At 45.1% G+C, this 18432-nt stretch overlaps 1 protein-coding gene across 8 annotated transcripts in view; it reads left to right on the top strand.

The window, feature by feature from the left end:
• LOC117346428 (serine/threonine-protein kinase TNNI3K) overlaps positions 1 to 18432 on the top strand; it is a 278321-nt gene that overhangs the window by 78360 nt on the left and 181529 nt on the right. For all 8 annotated transcript variants that reach the window (XM_033915962.1, XM_033915967.1, XM_033915964.1 and 5 more), the window contains 2 exons: positions 5376 to 5486; positions 8975 to 9073. In XM_033915962.1, coding sequence (XP_033771853.1) covers positions 5376 to 5486; positions 8975 to 9073 — 210 coding nt within the window. The remainder of the gene's footprint in view (positions 1 to 5375; positions 5487 to 8974; positions 9074 to 18432) is intronic.

Genomic DNA, 18432 nt, shown 5'->3' with positions numbered 1-18432 from the left:
GGTTCACACTCTATCTAATGTACCTGGAGCAATGGGAGATTAAGTGATTTGCCCAGGGTCACAAGGATCAGTGTGGGATTTGAACCCACAACCTTAGGGTGCTGAGGCTGTGGCTCTAACCACTACCCCACACACTTTCCCACATACTCTACCTACTTTCACCCCAGGGCCAACTCAAGGGATTGTACCAACTTTTGCTTTGGCACCCTATCTTGAGGCTTACAAGTACATCAGCTCCCCTAGATCAGGGGTAGGCATTTCTGGTCCTCGAGAGCCGGAGCCAGATCAGGTTTTCAGGATATCCACAATGAATATGTATGAGATGGATTTGCATGCACTGCCTCCTTGAGATGCAAATCTATCTCATGCATATTTATTGTGGCTGTCCTGAAAACCTGACCTGGCTCCGGCTCTCGAGGACCGGAATTGCCTGGCCCTGCCCTAGACCCACCTGCATTGAGTCCTTTCTAGTCGTCAGCTCCCTCTCCTCCCTTCTGTCTCCCCCACCCCTGCATGCCTCAGCTCTTTAATATATCCTTTAAAACCAGGGATGGGCAACTAGGGTCCTCGAGGGCCACAATCCAGTTGAGTTTTTAAGATTTCCACAATGAATATGCATGAGATCTATTTGCATACGATGGAAGCAGAACGTACAAATCAATTTTGTGCACATTCATTGTGGAAATCTTGAAAACCCAACTGGATTTTGGCCTTGAGCACCATGGTTGCATACCTTTGCTTTAAACAGAGGCAAGAATGTGTTGCTTTGCTCACTGCACCTTGCTCACTTCTCTGCACTGCAGTTGACACTGTCACAGGTTGTAACACAAATTTAAACCTGTGGCAGTGCCAATGGCAGTATAGTGAAGAAAGCACAGTGTTGAGAGCACAACAGCAGGTTCTTGCCCCTATGAAGAGAGAGCCGGTGAGGCAAGCTTTTGGTACCTTTGAGTTTTGGTGCCCTAGGCCAGTGCCTCCCTGCCTTACACCAGCCCTGCCTCACCCTCCTGGCCCCAGAAGTTGTCTGGTAATAACACACTGCATCTTTTTTAATTATTTGACACTGGCAATATGGAATTCTTTGCCATTTCCTCAGAGATGCGAGCCCTCTCACATCAGCTCATGACAAAAGCATGTGGACAAATTTTCAGCAGCAGCAGGAATTTGATTTAAACACAGGCTGCAGTGATGTTATATGGATGGTTGGAGCAATACTGTGTATTCATACACTCCCCGGCATCTATCCATATAGTAGCAATATTCAACTGCTAAACCAATGTCTCTCAAACTGTGTGCCATGGCACAGAGGTATGCTCCGAAGAGAATCTGTGTGTGCCACGAGAGATTCCAGAATTTTACTTTATTTTTAAAAATTCCCTTCGTAAGTATACACTAGAATAGATGACATGTATGTGGTGTATGAAAGAGTCTGTCAATGTTATAAGTGTCTGTGTGTGTAAGGATACGACCACCCAGACCAGCAACATTCTTTGACGTGATTGGTTCTTGAAAATTAACGACAAGTCATTTTTAGTTTTATTTTTTTATGTAGTACAGTACTCTCCCGAAATTTATGGGGGTTCCGTTCCAGGAACCCCCATGAATTTTGAAAAACCGCAAATGTGGTTTTTCGCCTGTCAAAAGGCAGGGGAGGCAGGAGCTTCTGATTGGTGTAGCCTGACTTTACTACAGGAAGAGGCAGTCAGAGCAAGTCCGCGATTCGCGAACTGCAAATTTGGGGGAGGAACACTGTAAGTGCAAATGGGAATTCCCAAACACATAACTCAGTTGATGAAGAGCCTATATGAAAATCAAGAAGCTGCAGTAAGAACTGAATATGGAAACACTGATTGGTTTCCAATACAACGTGACATCAGACAAGGATGCATCTTGTCACCTTACCTGTTCAACCTGCACGGTGAAACCATCTTCAGAAAAGAAAATGTGGAAGAAGAGAGTGTTGGCTTCAAAGTTGATAGCTGAAATATAAACAACCTGCGCTAAGTAGATGATACAACGCTCATCACCAGCAGCAAAGAAGACAGGCTGTATCTACTGAGAAAAGTCAAAGCCAAAAGTCATAACATGGGATTAGGACTAAACATAAACAGAACAAAGATCATGAACATGGAAAATGATGAAGATTTTGATCTTGAAGGGAATAGAATAGACATTGTACAGGATTTCGATCTCTTGAGCTCTTACTAGCAGGGAGGAAATACTCCTCAGAATAGCACTTGGTTGCTCTTCAATGAAAGCTCTCGACAAAGTATTCAAAGGCAAGGAGGTAACACTCCAAACGAAGATCAGACTTGTCCGCGCACCCATTTTCTCAGTGGTCAGTTACGGATGCAAAAGCTGGACACTACGGAAACCAGACAGAAAGAAGATTGACTCATTTGAGCTTTGGTGCTGGAGAAGGATTTTAGGCCAGAACTAACAAATCGATTCTGGAAGAGTTCAAACCGGCTACATCACTCAAAGCCCAAATGATGATGTTGCGATTGTCTTATTTTGGTCACCCCATCAGAAGAGAGAGAGATCACTGGAGAAGGACATCATGTTTGGGAAGATCGAAGGAACCAGGCAAAGAGGGTGACCTGCAATCAGATGGCTGGGCTGGACACATTAAAAACAACCATGGGGATAACACTAGAGGACCTTTTCAGACTTGAACACTAGTAGCACCTAACAACAGTAGTTATCCTAACCTGAGCAACAAAGCAATCAAGGCATTGTTACTGTTTGGATTTTCTTATCTTTGCAAACATGGATTTTCAGCTCTGATTGAAATTAAATTGAAAAAAAATAAAAAGAGAATGACTACAGATGGTGGATGATGAAATGAGTGTTTGTTTTGAGTTAATTTTCACTCAAAAACAAGCACATTCATTGCATTGATTAACAATTCTATCTATTTTTGTGTCACCATTGTTTCAATTAACCGTACATAGCTTAAAGAACTTTAAATAAACAACTCTCAAATATAATTTTGTGTTGGTTTTGCAATTTTATAATTTCAATTATAATGTGCCGTGAAAAACATTTGCTTCGTTTAGTGTGCCAGAGCTAAAAATGTTTGAGAGACACTGTGCTATACATACAGTTAATCACAAAACAGGAGAATTCAAGTAGATTCAAAAACACATACAAAAAAATAACAAAAATGATAAATCTAAATGTGTGCTCAGTGGAATCAACATCAGAAATGCCATAGACAGGCTAAAAAGATGTTAAACATGTACATCATAGCACACGCCCTCCCTACCTCCATATATGAATAAACAGAGTACACTTCTCCCTCCGTATCCGCAGAGCTGGACCGCGAAGTGTGAAAATCCGCAAATAACTCTTTGGCCAGCTTTGACCCACCCCCGTCCCCCTCCTGCATTCCCACCTTACATGGTGGTCTAGCGGTGGTACAACGGGAACTCACGGCAGCCATTTTGGTGACGGCTCTGCACGGGGCAAGAGCATAGGAAGATAGCTCCTGCCAAAAGATAAGAAAATACTTATCTCAGCTGTTTTCTCTGATGTCCTCTCCTGATCAGGAAGGCAAAGTTAATGTGCCCTGGCATTCTGTCTTGTCTGGCAAACAAAATCTTGTGTTCCCCTGCCCCCAAATCTTCAGTGAAAATCAAACCAAGATCAAAATCAAAAACAAAACTGCATCCAAAAAAATAGTCCATACACATTCCATATCCAAAACAGTAAAATGCAAATGCTTCTGAAAACTCCCAACTTCCTCGACACAGATCGTGTTTCAACTGTTCTTCTTCAAGAGGAAGAATCCAGTGCGGGATGGGGAAAAAAATACCACTAACTACCAAGCACAGCAGGAACCACACCCACTGAACAGTTAAGCCATTTATTGTAGATCTTAATCCACCAAGTAACACACCCATTTTCTGAAACTACTTTTTTGTGTGGAAATGGACCCCAAAATATGGTATAGAAGGCAGCCAATTAGCACATTGCCAAAATACAGATCAAGGAAAGAGGAGAAATCCCCCCCCCCCCCCGCAATAATACACTGAAGAATGATTCCCTGTTCTATACTGGCAGTCCCACCTTTCTATGCTACATATCAGAAGAGGGATGGTATGAACGGGTTCATTTGCCTCTGTCAGTTTTAAAGAGATTTCTAAGGGATGACTTTCCCTTAAGACAATATTTTGGTGACATCCTGCTCCTACTACAAAAATGGCACCACTAGGAAAGGAATGGAATCGGAGCATATACCTTAGTTTGGTCCAGGCAATGAACCTGAGAGGATCAAGGCAACAGGAGGAGGGAGCATACTGCCAATGGCTCTTTTCTTCTCTCATGCTTGTGCCTATTTGTGTTTCTGATATATCGGGAATCCCTTTGGACGAAAGACACAATATGAATGCAAATTGTTATTCTTTGCATCCCAAAGATGATTTCGAAAAAGGAAGAATTCACTTGGAATAGCATCACTTAGATATCCTTTGATGAACTGCTTCAAGCTGAACTGAACTTTTTTGAAAGCCTCGCACAGTCTGTTAGAAAGAAAAGAATAAGCTATCCTAAAGTTTTTGGTTCTGAGGGGTTTATGTCTCCTGATATCCTGATGTACATTACTCCATGTAACAAAGCTCTGCAGAACTCACATGCCTATGAATTCAGGTTAAATATATACAGTACAGCAGTCCCACAATATATGGAACAGATGCACTCCTACAACTTTTCTGTATATTGAAATCCATTTTCTCCACTGACTTCCAAGAAAATCTGGAAATGAAATCCTCTGTGCATCTAATGAAGAGCCCCATTAATACTTCTACGCAATAAAAAGTACCTCCCACAGAATATAAATTAACTTAGAACATTATTTTCAGTGATTTTAACAGTCACTTTTACTCATTTTGTAACTTTTCATATTGTTTGTCCATTTTTTGATTTAAAAAAAAAAAAAAAAAGCCTTTATAGTAAGTCTGCATTCTGTAAAATTAAAAATTAGGTCCCGAAAATTCAATTAAAGGCAAATGATGTAGAGCAGTGGTCTCAAACTCAAACCCTTTGCGGGGCCACATTTTGGATTTGGCGGTACTTGGAGGGCCACAGAAAAAATAGTTAATGTCTTATTAAAGAAATAACAATTTTGCATGAGGTAAAACTCTTTGTAGTCTATAAATCTTTCCTTTAAGCTAAGTCTTAGTAATAATATTGTATTTTATAGCTAAAGGGACATATGATCAAGAAACTGTTTTATTTTACTTATGTGATTATGATAAACATACTGTGGGCCTCAAAATAGTACCTGGCGGGCCGCTTGTGGCCCCCCGGGCTGCGAGTTTGAGACCACTGATGTAGAGTATACTGATGCTACATAATCTCTCTTTGTACTTTAGGATAGCACAGAACTTTTAATCGCTTTGCTACATGGTGGAGCTGACATTCAACAAGTTGGATATGGAGCACTCACAGCCCTTCACATTGCTACTATAGCTGGTCACCATGAGGTAAGTATTTGCATTTCTGTGAGTGTTACTGTATTTAGGAAACTTGGCTGTGAAGGTTATCTTAGGGCACATTATTCTTACAAAATTAATTCATGTTTTTTTCTAATTTGACAGTCTTCTACTGAGGGAAGGTAACACCTAGAGAAATATAACGTAAATATGTTTAATCATGAGCATGGGGGTTCATAGACAACGGCGTGAAAGACAAAGGCGCGCCCAGACAATTGAGCGCAGTGTGGAGGCGCGCGCCGCTCAAAAGTATTGTTTTTAGGGGCTCCGACGGGGGGTTTTGGGGGGAAACCCCCCACTTTACTTAATAGACATTGTGTCAGCGTTATGGGGGGGGTTTGGGGGGTTGTAACCCCCCACATTTTACTGTAAACTTCACTTTTTCCCTAAAAACAGGGAAAAAGTGAAGTTTTCAGTAAAATGTGGGGGGTTACAACCCCTCGCCCCCCACAACGCCCCCACAACGCGGCGCGTTGCGTCAGAGCCCTAAAAACAGTAATTTTGAGCGGCGCACGCCTCCGCGCTGCGCTCAATTGTCTGGGCGCGCCTTTGTCCCGGCGCACTTTTGACCTGACACCGAGCATGGGTGCTTAGGGGGGAAGTTATCAAGCCATGTTAGGGCTTTCAGTCATGTTAATTGCCCCTTAACGCTTAAAGGGTACTAATGCAACTTGTCGTGTAACAATACAACCTTATTTAGGTCATTGCAGGTTACGAAGTAATCAGATGCAACACATGCAAATGCAATTAAAGCAGCTCATGACTATGTAAAGACTGTAACATGACTTGCAGTAAACACCAGCTGCCAGATTTTCTAAATGGTGCCATCGGCCACCTGAAAAGCGGCCACCGATCGTGTGTCGATCGCACAACGGCACCGTTTAGAGAATTGCGCCTCCTGCAAAGATAGGCACCAGAAACGTAGGCCAGGGTTTTCAAGGCCTACATCTCCAGTGCCTACCTTTGATGTGAATCACGCCTCTGGAGTCACCTGCTGGTGTCTAATTCTACTTCTGGCGTTAACCACGCCTACAAGTGGCAACAGGTGCCAGTAGGCATCTCCAAAGGCTCGATTCCGGTGCGGTTTGTTTAGGCAGCGGTAGGCGCTTTGAATTTTTATTTTAAGTACCATTTAAAATGAAGTTTCCCTTTAATGTTTTAAAAATCAGCATACACACATTAATTGAATGATAGGCAACCAATGCAAAAACTGAGAAGAGGCGAAATGTGGTCACGAGGACCACAAACAAACAGCTTTACAGCCACATTTTGTACCATCTACAGTACATGTAAATAGGTGACTGAAAGGCACAAATAATTTGCACTACAGTATTATACTTTATTTTAATTCTATTTTGCTGTAATCTGCTTTATTTTCTCCATTCTTCTTAACTCATTCAAATGTTAAATTTCTCCTGCCTGATAATCATAAAATGTTGTGGGCACTTCTGTAAAATATCTTTATTTATTTGGAATTAGCTCATACCTGTTATCCACTAATAGCTCAAGGTGAGTCACCCACGCGCACACTATGGGGCTCATGTAAATAGATTCGTGTAAACCATTCTGAGCTCCCCTGGGAGAACGATATAGAAAATTGAATAAATAAATAAATTTAAAAAAAATTCTCCAAAAAACAATAAACTTAGGAAAAATGGCATAAGCCGACACTTGGACATCTTACTAGTCAAAACGGAGAGGAGGATGGGTGCTGGCGTCCCCATGAAGATGCCCCCCCCCCCCCCCCCACTCCTTATTATGCCACTGGCCATGGTAGAAGCAATGCTATCACATAAAAATAATCCAAAAGTTACTTTGCCAATAGTGGGAGAACTCTATGGAGTAAGCGGTTTTTCAAAGTAGTGGAGAAAAAGCCTCAAAACATATGCAGCGATACTCACAAACTTTGTGACAAGCTGCCAAAATTCGATCACAGGCGTAAAAAAACTCTACTCACGGAACACCACACATATCTGGCAAAGGAATACCCCCACTAGTGTGCCCACTGTCAAAAATAAACAAAAAAACGTAGCTGTCCGTTGAATTCTTCCGAAGATTCCCCGAAGATCAATACTTCAACGCCAACATCTTTCAGCTTGGTGCTTTTTTTTATAATCCTCTAATTTACTCGGCTAAAGTATTTATAAATTGTGTGATACAGAAGCAAAGCTATCTCATTTGTAGACATTGGCCCTCTGTGAGAAAACACAATAGGCCCAGGGAAAAGTGTAGCTCTCCACATTCACACCTGAATACTGAAAAATGAATTATGATTATAGGAAGCACTTTACCGTGAACTACATTCATGAATTTAATTGCATCGCTCTTACACTTAAGGCTTCCCCTGTTAATAACCAGGCATTGTGAAAACAAGGAGTATGTGTTGTTATTACATTATATTGATAGAATTTTTGCACTTTATGCATGGCCAATCATTTTGAGCCTCTCATTGTTGGCTAATGAAGGAAAATGCTTTATAGAATTTTAAGTAGACATTGTAGACCCAGGACCGTAGGGACATCTGGAAACACAATCTTCTCATACAGTAAATCAATTTAGCAAGCACAAATCATGCACACTGACTAATTAAAAACAATGCAATATAGCTTTCCTGGTTTGGAGCAGATTTTCTTTTCTTTTTTTAACTTTTGCCAAGTACAACAAGCTTGGCAATATGTCAGAATCTCACATCCACCCATAGGAGGTAAAAGCTTTGTTAATGGAACAGTGTTGTAATCCATATATAAATCAGCAATACTTGGTGTCTTGGTTATAATCAAATATCATTCCCATCATGTTTGATTGTTTGATCAATTTGTAACCTGATTCACTGTTTTTAATCTTTTATCCTTTTATCTTGTATGTATTTCTGATGATTTGTATTGTATTGTATTTTTTTCACTGATTGGCCAGTACTTCTCATTGTAAACCGCCTCGAACTATTATGGCTTTGGCAGTATACAAGAATAAATTATTATTATTATTATATGGTTGGTGTGGTGGAGACTAGAGAAGGACACGGGGACAAATTTTTCCCCTGTCCCCGCAGGAACTCAATTTCCCTGTCCCTGCCCCATAATCTATAAAAAATTAAAGAAACTAAACAAAATTAATTACCATACGTGTAGCTGGTTTTATGTGCTATATACAGAAATGCATTGCTAATACAAGGATCAAAAATGGTTGGTTTTTAGAACTTGTTACTCATACACACAAAAAATATTGCATGCACCTGGCTACTTCTTAGAGGGAGCATTGGTCTTGTCTCTCCTTGCCTACTATATTTTGGTGTATGTGTTTGATTGCAATCTAGATTCTTTGTGCAATATGCTTTACAAAATCCTTATTTTAGGTACTACTACTACTGCTTACTTATCATTTCTCATATAGTGCTACTAGACATATTGTAGTGCTATTTATTTTAATATGGCTCATTTCCAAGTACAGCATCTAACATAATGTTTTTTTTTAAATCTTAGGCAGTTGACATTCTGTTGCAGCATGGAGCATACATAAACATTCAAGATGCAGTGTTTTTCACACCTTTACATATTGCATCATACTATGGTCACGAACAGGTAAACCAGTCATTGCACTTTTTTCACAACTTGGTGGGAGGGTGCTCCCATTTTCTGCAACTTAAAATCTATAGAAACACATTATTTCATTTATGTTATTAGGTATTTATGAACCACCTATCAAGATTATCTAAGCGGTTTATAATCAGGCACTCAAGCATTTTCTCTATCTGTCCTGGTGGGTTCACAATCTATCTTTGTTGTCACAGTCTAATCTAATCTAATCTGGTATTTGTGTGTCACACTATGCCTACAAAGGTTCAAGGTGACATACAATAAGATAGGAGAACAGATTAGTGCATTGCTGATTACCTAAGATAAACATTACAATACAAGGATGCACAAGAGGTGAAGTAAGACTTTGGGGATTTCTCGAGGTGGAGATTACCATTCTGAGTAGAGAAAGAGGTAGATTGGTACTGCTCAGAGGAGCCGTGGGAGGTATATTAAATAAGCAATTAGTGGAGGAGTAAAGTTCAGCAAGAAAAATAAAAGAAAGATGAAATAAGTCTCTTTAACCAACCATGAGGTAAAAGGTGTCTGTTACAGTCATAAACTGGTGTGTAGCTTACAGAACCAGTTACAGTCATTAATTGATGTGTAGCTGAGTATTTGGTTACTGTGTGGTAAGAAGTTGGGGAGATTGGTGATGAAAAGAGTTGGACTTAGTTGCTGATAGGGCATATGGAGTCGAACAGAGAAGTCTTTAGTTTCTTAGAAAACATGGTGTAGATAGGTTCTGTTCTGACTGTTTCAGTGAGGTTGTTCCAAGTTTTCACACCCGAGAATGTGAACATTGAGTGGAATATTCTTTTGTATTTGAGGTTTTATGTTGTAGGAAGGTTCAGTTGTATCCTGTCGATATTTCTGCGTGAAGCAGTGTATAATACAGGATGATTTGAATTTGATTCAAGATGAAATAGGTAGCCAGTGAAGTTTTTTGAGGTAGTTGGAGATATGAATCATATTTTTTCCATTTGAATATGAGCCTTATAGCTGTGTTTTGTATGAGATGGATTTTGTGGATGAGGGTGGTGTTGATACCCATGTAGATGGAGTTACAGTAATCTAGCTGGGACAGGATCATCATCTGCATAAGCAGGGCAAAGTGGTATTGATGGAAGTATGATCTCATGAGTCGCAGTTGTCTCATAGTGAAGGTTTCCCGCCCCTGATTTTTAGTGGATGCCCTCTTGTCGCCATAGGGCCTGTAAGGAAGAAGATGTCTTCTTCCATCTCAATACGGCCAGTAACGTATTTGAACGTCTCTATCATGTCACTCCTCTCTCTGCATTCCTCGAGAGAATAAAGGTGCAACTTACCGAGACGTTCTTCATATGGGATATCCTTGAGCCCTGAGACCATCTTGGTGGCTAATCATTGAACCGATTCCGTTCTTAGCACATCCTTCTGATAGTGTGGCCTCTAAAATTGTACACAGTATTCCAGATGTGATCTCACCATGGACCTATACAGCAGCATTACCACCTTGGGCTTTCGGCTGACAAAGCTTCTCCGGATGCAACCCAGCATTTGTCTAACCTTGGATGAGGCTTTCTCTACTTGATTGGCTGCCTTCATATCTTCCCTAATGATTACTCCCAGGTCCCGTTCTGCCACAGTTCTGGTTAAGGTCTCACCATTCAGAATGTAGTTTCTGCATGGGTTTCTGCTACCAAGGTGCATAACTTTACACTTCTTGGCATTAAAATTCAAATGCCAAATAGTAGACCAGTGTTCTAGAAAAAGTATGTCCTGTGTCATAGCATCGGGCATGGTACCTCCACCCACTATGTTGCATAATTTAGCATCATCGGCAAATAATGCAATTTTACCCCGAAGTCCCTGAGGCAGATCTGGTATGAAGATATTAAATAGGATTGGACACAGGACCGAGCCCTGCGGTACTCCACTGTGCACTTCCGACTTTTCAGAGTTTGGTAATTGTGTTTGATTGGGAGTTTGGGGGTCTCTATACCAGTAGGATTCCAATGTTGTTCGTTGTAGAGTTGGGTTTATCCTCCAGTTTACATGCTATGTATTTAAGATTTGGAAGGTTGGTGGAATCCATCTTGATAATAATCTTGATAATAAAGATTGCCAAATTGTGTGACAAGACTGTTGCAAGAGTCAATGTTATGTTACAGCACTCAAGGAAAGGTACTATATAGCTAGCAGAAAGCATCTCTGAAAGCAATCATTCCACGGCATTGTTATGATAAGAGATGCTACGTTAAATTGCAGTCTTGAGTGCATGCATATTTGTCTACAGACTATGTGACTCAAAGTAGTTTTAGCAGACAGTAGCCTGGGGGGCTCCTTGAAACTGCAATCTATTTCACAGGAAAACAATGAGACAAAATAGATGAAATTCGTCCGTAGCATAATATTTTCAAAACAGTTAATTTTGCATTTCTTGGTAAATCCTTGAAACTAAAAGGGTAATTTTTTAAGGAAGTATGTATGTCCATTTTAGAGTATTTAAGTTATTTAGGTGCAGGTGTGACCACATACACATCTAAATGAATTCTTAGGAAATTCTTTTTCACAGAGAAGTGGAGAGGAAAACGATAATGGAATTTTAAAAAGTGTGGGATAAACATAGAGGATCTCTAATTAGAAAACGAAGGATGTAAATTAAGGAGCTATGGCTGGTATTGGCGGACTTGCATGGTCTGTGCCCCATATGTAGTGATTCTGTGTAGTATGGGCTGGGGAGGGCATCAATGGGAACTTCATTAACTTGGAACATGAGGATGTAACTGAACAGACTTTACGGTAGATATCTTGCAAACAGGAAGGTTGGACAGGCTGGAGTGAGCTTGAACAGCAACTTCAACATTTGGAACCTAAGACAATACCAGGTGGACTTTACAATCTATTGACCCAGAAATATCAAAGAAGAGACAAGTTAATTTGATCATGTATTTTTAATGGATATAACTAATGGGCAGACTGGTTGGACCATTCAGGTCTTTATCTGCCATCATTTACTATGCTATTATGTTACTTGGCAGAAACCCAAAGAGCAGCAACATTCCAGAGCTGAGATTGTGATGTCATAATGCCTCATTCCATCAATGCCTAAGAGCCATCCTCAGCAGTGATGTCACAATGGCGTGACTAGATAGCAACTTCAGCAGTTGGAACCTAGGACAATACCAGGTGGACTTTACAGTCTATGACCCAGAAATACCAAAGAAGAGACAAGTTAATTTAATCATGTTTTTTAATGGTTATAACTAATGGGCAGATTGCATGGGCCGTTCAGGTCTATATCTGCCGTCATTGACTATGTTTACTAAGTTACTCATCAACACAAAAGTATGCACTGAGAAATGATGGCACATATTGTGCCAGAGGGAGCATACAGGGGTGAAGTTTGGCAGGAGAATGGGCAGAGTGTGCAAGTATGTTGTGCGTAGGTTCAGGGCAGGATTAACCAATAGGCCAAGTAGGCACGTGCCTAGGGCCCGAAATGGTCAGGGGGGCCCGATGAAGGAGGGCACCAACATTGTTTTTTCCAAACGGAGATGGGCCCCTCCAGCATCGATCGGCAACGCGGGCCCCACCTCGATCAGCAATAAGAACATAAGAAGTTGCCCCCGCTGAGTCAGACCAGAGGTCCATCTTGCTCAGCGGTCCGCTCCCGCGGCGGCCCATCAGGCCTAGTGCCTGAACAGTAGTCCCTGATTAATTTTGTAACTTACCTCTAATCCCATCCCTATAATCTACCTTTACTCTTATCTGTACCCCTCAATCCCTTTGTCTTCCAAGTACCTATCCAAAGCTTCTTTGAACCCCTGTAGCGTGCTCCTGTTTATCACATCCTCTGGTAGTGCATTCCATGTATCCACCACCCTCTGTGTGAAAAAGAACTTCCTGGCGTTTGTTCTAAACCTCTCCCCTTTCAATTTCTCTGAGTGCCCCCTTGTACTTATTGATCCCCTTAATTTGAAAAATCTGTCCCTGTCTATTTTTTCTATGCCCTTCATGATCTTGAAGGTTTCTATCATGTCTCCTCTAAGTCTCCGCTTTTCCAGGGAGAAAAGCCCTAGCTTTTTCAGTCTGTCAGTATATGAGAGGTCCTCCATGCCCTTTATTAGCTTAGTTGCTCTTTTCTGGACCCTCTCAAGTACCTCCATGTCCTTCTTAAGGTACGGCGACCAGAACTGAACACAGTATTCCAGGTGCGTGCGCATCATAGCACGATACAGTGGCAGGATGACTTCCTTTGTCCTGGTCGTGATACCCTTCTTAATGATACCCAACATTCTGTTTGCTTTCCTTGAGGCCGTGGCACACTGTGCCGACGCCTTCAATGTTGTGTCTACCATTACTCCCAGGTCTCTTTCAAGGTCGCTCACCCCTAGCGCTGATCCCCCCATTTTGTAAGTGAACATCGGTTTTTTTTCCCTATATGCATGACCTTGCATTTCCCTATGTTGAAACTCATTTGCCACTTTTTGGCCCATTTTTCCAGTGTTGTCAGATCTTTTTGGAGATCTTCGCAGTCCTCCATGTTATTGACCTTGCGATATAGTTTGGTGTCATCCGCAAATTTAATAACCTCACATTTTGTTCCTGCTTCCAGGTCGTTAATGAATATATTGAATAGGAGCGGTCCCAGCACCGACCCCTGTGGAACTCCGCTCGTGACCCATTGCCAGTCTGAGTAATGTCCCTTTACTCCAACCCTCTGTTTCCTGTCCGCCAGCCAGTTTTTGATCCATCGGTGGACCTCCCCTTGCACCCCATGGTTCCATAGCTTCCTTAGTAGTCTTTCGTGTGGCACCTTGTCGAAGGCTTTTTGGAAGTCAAGGTAAAAGATATCTATGGATTCCCCTTTATCCACCTGGCTGGTTACCCCCTCAAAGAAGTATAATAAGTTCGTGAGGCATGACCTGCCCTTGCAGAAGCCATGCTGGCTTGACTTTAGCTGCCCATAGTTGTTGATGTGTTCCCAGATGCTGTCTTTAATCAGTGCTTCCATCATCTTTCCCGGGACCGAGGTCAAGCTCACCGGCCTGTAGTTTCCTGGGTCTCCCCTTGAGCCTTTCTTGAAGATGGGCGTGACATTTGCTATTTTCCAGTCTTCCGGAATCTCTCCAGTTTTTAGGGATAGGTTGCATATTTGTCGAAGTGGCTCAGCTATTTCGTTCCTTAGTTCCTTGAGTACCCTTGGGTGAATGCCATCCGGACCTGGCGATTTGTCACTCTTTAGCCTGTCTATCTGCCTGAGGACATCCACCTTGCTCACCTCTAGCTGGACCAGATTTTCATCCTGCTCTCCTTTTACGATCTCCTCGGGCTCCGGAATGTTGGTTGTGTCCTCCCTCGTGAAAACTGACGTGAAGAACTTATTTAGTCTGTCAGCTATCTCCTTTTCCTCTTTTACCACTCCCTTTCTGTCCCCATCATCCAAGGGTCCCACTTCCTCCCTTGCTGGTTGCTTCCCCTTAACGTACCTGAAGAATGATTTGAAGTTTGTTGCTTCCCCTGCCAGTCTCTCTTCATATTCTTTTTTTGCTTTCCTAACCACTTGATGACACTCCTTTTGGTGTTTTTTGTGTTCCTTTTGGTTCTCCTCTGTTTTGTCCTTTTTCCATTTTTGAATGATGCTTTCTTGTCACTTATCGCCTTTTTCACTGCATTTGTTATCCACACTGGGTTTTTTGTTCTATTTTTTTTGCACCTTTTCCTGTACTTGGGGATGCACAGGTTCTGTGCTTCGTGCACTGTGCCCTTGAGTATGGTCCAGGCATTTTCTACGGACTCCATCTTCCTTGCGCTGTCGTTGAGTTTCTTTCCCACCGTTTTCCTCATGGCATCATAATTCCCTTTTTTGAAGTTAAGTGCAGTCGTTGTAGTTCTTTTCACCTTTGATGATCCAATTTCTAGCCTGTACTGGATCGTGTTGTGATCGCTGTTTCCTAGTGGGGCTAGTACCGCCACCTCCTTAGCGGGTCCCCCTAGTCCATTGAGGATTAGGTCAAGAGTGGCATCACCCCATGTTGGTTCCATGACCAGCTGTTCCATGAAGCAATCCCTTGTGACCTCCAGGAATTTGGTCTCCCTCATGCAGTTTGAGTGCCCAATACTCCAGTTTATTCCCGGGTAGTTGAAGTCTCCCATCACCACCACACTTCCACTTTTGCATACCTGCCTCAGTTCAGCCTCCAGATCCTGGTCGATTTCTTCCGTTTGTCCAGGTGGGCGATAGTACAGACCCAATTTTATGTCTGCTCCAGTTCCTCCTGGTAGCTTAACCCATAGTGATTCCAAGTCGTCCGCCCTTACTGTTGTTTCCATTCTGGTTGAAGGTATGGAATCTTTTATAAATAGCGCTATTCCTCCCCCCTTTTTGTGTGACCTATCTCTCCTGTAGAGTTTGAATCCTGGTAAAGCCACATCCCATTCATTGTCATCAGTCCACCACGTTTCTGTGACTCCAATTATGTCTAGGCCCTTTTTGCTGGCTAGGATTTCCAGCTCTCCCATTTTAGCCCTTAGGCTCCTAGCATTAGTGTATAGGCAAAGTAAGTCCCGTTTGTTCGCCTTTCTTGCTGTTTTTCCTCGTGGTTTGGCGCTCCTGGCCCCCTCGTGAGTTGCCGGACCCCCAAGCCTCATCTCGGTCATCCTCCTCCTGTGGTGTGTCTGTTTCGTCCTCAGCCTGTTCCCCTGTTTTTGGTTGTCCCTCTGGATTCCGTTGTTCTCTATTACCGTATTTTCGCGGATATAACGCGCGCGTTATACGTGATTTTACGTACCGCGCATACCCCTCGCGCGTTATATGCCTGAGCGCGGTATACAAAAGTTTTTAAACATAGATCCCACCCCGCCCGACGCCCGATTCACCCCCCCAGCAGGACCGCTCGCACCCCCACCCCGAACGACCGCTCGCATGCGCTCCCACCCGCACCCGCACCCACGATCGGAGCAAGAGGGAGCCCAAGCCCTCTTGCCCGGCCGACTCCCCGACGTCCGATACATCCCCCCCCCGGCAGGACCACTCGCACCCTCACCCCGAAGGACCGCCGACTCCCCAACAATATCGGGCCAGGAGGGAGCCCAAACCCTCCTGGCCACGGCGACCCCCTAACCCCACCCCGCACTACATTACGGGCAGGAGGGATCCCAGGCCCTCCTGCCCTCGACGCAAACCCCCTCCCCCCAACGACCGCCCCCCCCAAGAACCTCCGCCCCCCCCCCAGCCGACCCGCGACCCCCCTGGCCGACCCCCACGACCCCCCCACCCGCCCTCCCCGTACTTTGTGTAGTTGGGCCAGAAGGGAGCCCAAACCCTCCTGGCCACGGCGACCCCCTAACCCCACCCCGCACTACATTACGGGCAGGAGGGATCCCAGGCCCTCCTGCCCTCGACGCAAACCCCCCTCCCTCCAACGACCGCCCCCCCCAAGAACCTCCGACCGACCCGCGACCCCCCTGGCCGACCCCCCCACCCCCCTTCCCCGTACCTTTGGAAGTTGGCCGGACAGACGGGAGCCAAACCCGCCTGTCCGGCAGGCAGCCAACGAAGGAATGAGGCCGGATTGGCCCATCCGTCCTAAAGCTCCGCCTACTGGTGGGGCCTAAGGCGCGTGGGCCAATCAGAATAGGCCCTGGAGCCTTAGGTCCCACCTGGGGGCGCGGCCTGAGGCACATGGGCCAAACCCGACCATGTGTCTCAGGCCGCGCCCCCAGGTGGGACCTAAGGCTCCAGGGCCTATTCTGATTGGCCCACGCGCCTTAGGCCCCACCAGTAGGCGGAGCTTTAGGACGGATGGGCCAATCCGGCCTCATTCCTTGTTGGCTGCCTGCCGGACAGGCGGGTTTGGCTCCCGTCTGTCCGGCCCACTTCCCAAGGTACGGGGAAGGGGGGTGGGGGGGTCGGCCAGGGGGGTCGCGGGTCGGTCGGAGGTTCTTGGGGGGGGCGGTCGTTGGAGGGAGGGGGGTTTGCGTCGAGGGCAGGAGGGCCTGGGATCCCTCCTGCCCGTAATGTAGTGCGGGGTGGGGTTAGGGGGTCGCCGTGGCCAGGAGGGTTTGGGCTCCCTTCTGGCCCAACTACACAAAGTACGGGGAAGGCGGGTGGGGGTGTCGTGGGGGTCGGCCAGGGGGGTCGCGGGTCGGCTGGGGGACGGGCAGAGGTTCTTGGGGGGGGCGGTCGTTGGGGGGAGGGGGTTTGCGTCGAGGGCAGGAGGGCCTGGGATCCCTCCTGCCCGTAATGTAGTGCGGGGTGGGGTTAGGGGGTCTCCGTGGCCAGGAGGGCTTGGGCTCCCTCCTGGCCCGATATTGTTGGGGAGTCGGCGGTCCTTCGGGGTGAGGGTGCGAGTGGTCCTGCCGGGGGGGGGATGTATCGGACGTCGGGGAGTCGGCGGTCCTTCGGGGTGGGGGTGCGAGTGGTCCTGCCGAGGGGGGAGAAGAATCGGACGTCGAGGGGGGGCATCAGGCTTTCAGGATGGGGACAGGACTTCAAGGGGGGACAGGCAGACCTTCAAGGGGGGACAGGCAGACCTTCAAGGGGGGACAGGACTTCAAGGGGGACAGGCACGGAGAGGCGGGGCAGTGCACCGAAAGTCAGGGCGGGTGAACGGTGAGTCGGGGCAACCAGAGGAGAGTCGGGGCAGTGCACCGAAAGTCAGGGTGAGTCGGGGCAACCAGATGAGAGTCGGGGAGAGCGAAAGGAGAGTCGGGGTGGCCAGAGGAGAGTCGGGCAGCATGCGCGTTATATGCCTGAGCGCGGTATAGAAAAGTTTTTGTACATATCATCGTGATTTCTGCGCGCTATACCCCTGTGCGCGTTTTACAATGGTGCGCGTTATATCCGCGAAAATACGGTAGTGCTGCTTGCCAGTTTTATTTGTGCACAAGACCCCTGCAATTCTCCCTTAGGTCCTTTTTCAAAAAGTTCCCACTCAGACCTGAGCCCTCTTTTACAGTGTCCTTGCTCAATATCTTTGGCCCGGGTCCCCTGCATTGCGTCCTTAGGTTCTTTTTCCAAAAGTTCCCTCTCAGTCCCGATCCCTTTTTTACAATGTCCTTGCTCTATGTCCATGGCCCTGGGCCCCTGTGTTGTATCCTTAGGTCCTTTTCCCAAAAGTTCCCACTCAGTCCCCAGCCCTCTTTTACAATGTCCCTGCTCAGTATCCTTACTTGATACTTTTGTCCGATGTGTCAGATCGACTGTCGGCTTTCCCCTCTTCCTCAGTTTAAAGCCAAATCAATGACGCTCTGGACGTTGCGTGCCAGCATCCTTGTCCCAGTCGTGCTCAGGTGCAGTCCGTCTCTCCTGTAGAGCTTATTCTTTCCCAGGAAAGTTGTCCAGTTCCGTGCAAAAAGGAAACCCTCCTCCTCGCACC

Source organism: Geotrypetes seraphini, chromosome 12 (assembly GCF_902459505.1).
Source record: "Geotrypetes seraphini chromosome 12, aGeoSer1.1, whole genome shotgun sequence".
Taxonomy (NCBI): Eukaryota; Metazoa; Chordata; class Amphibia; order Gymnophiona; family Dermophiidae; genus Geotrypetes; species Geotrypetes seraphini.
This window is presented reverse-complemented; position numbering and strand designations above follow the sequence as displayed.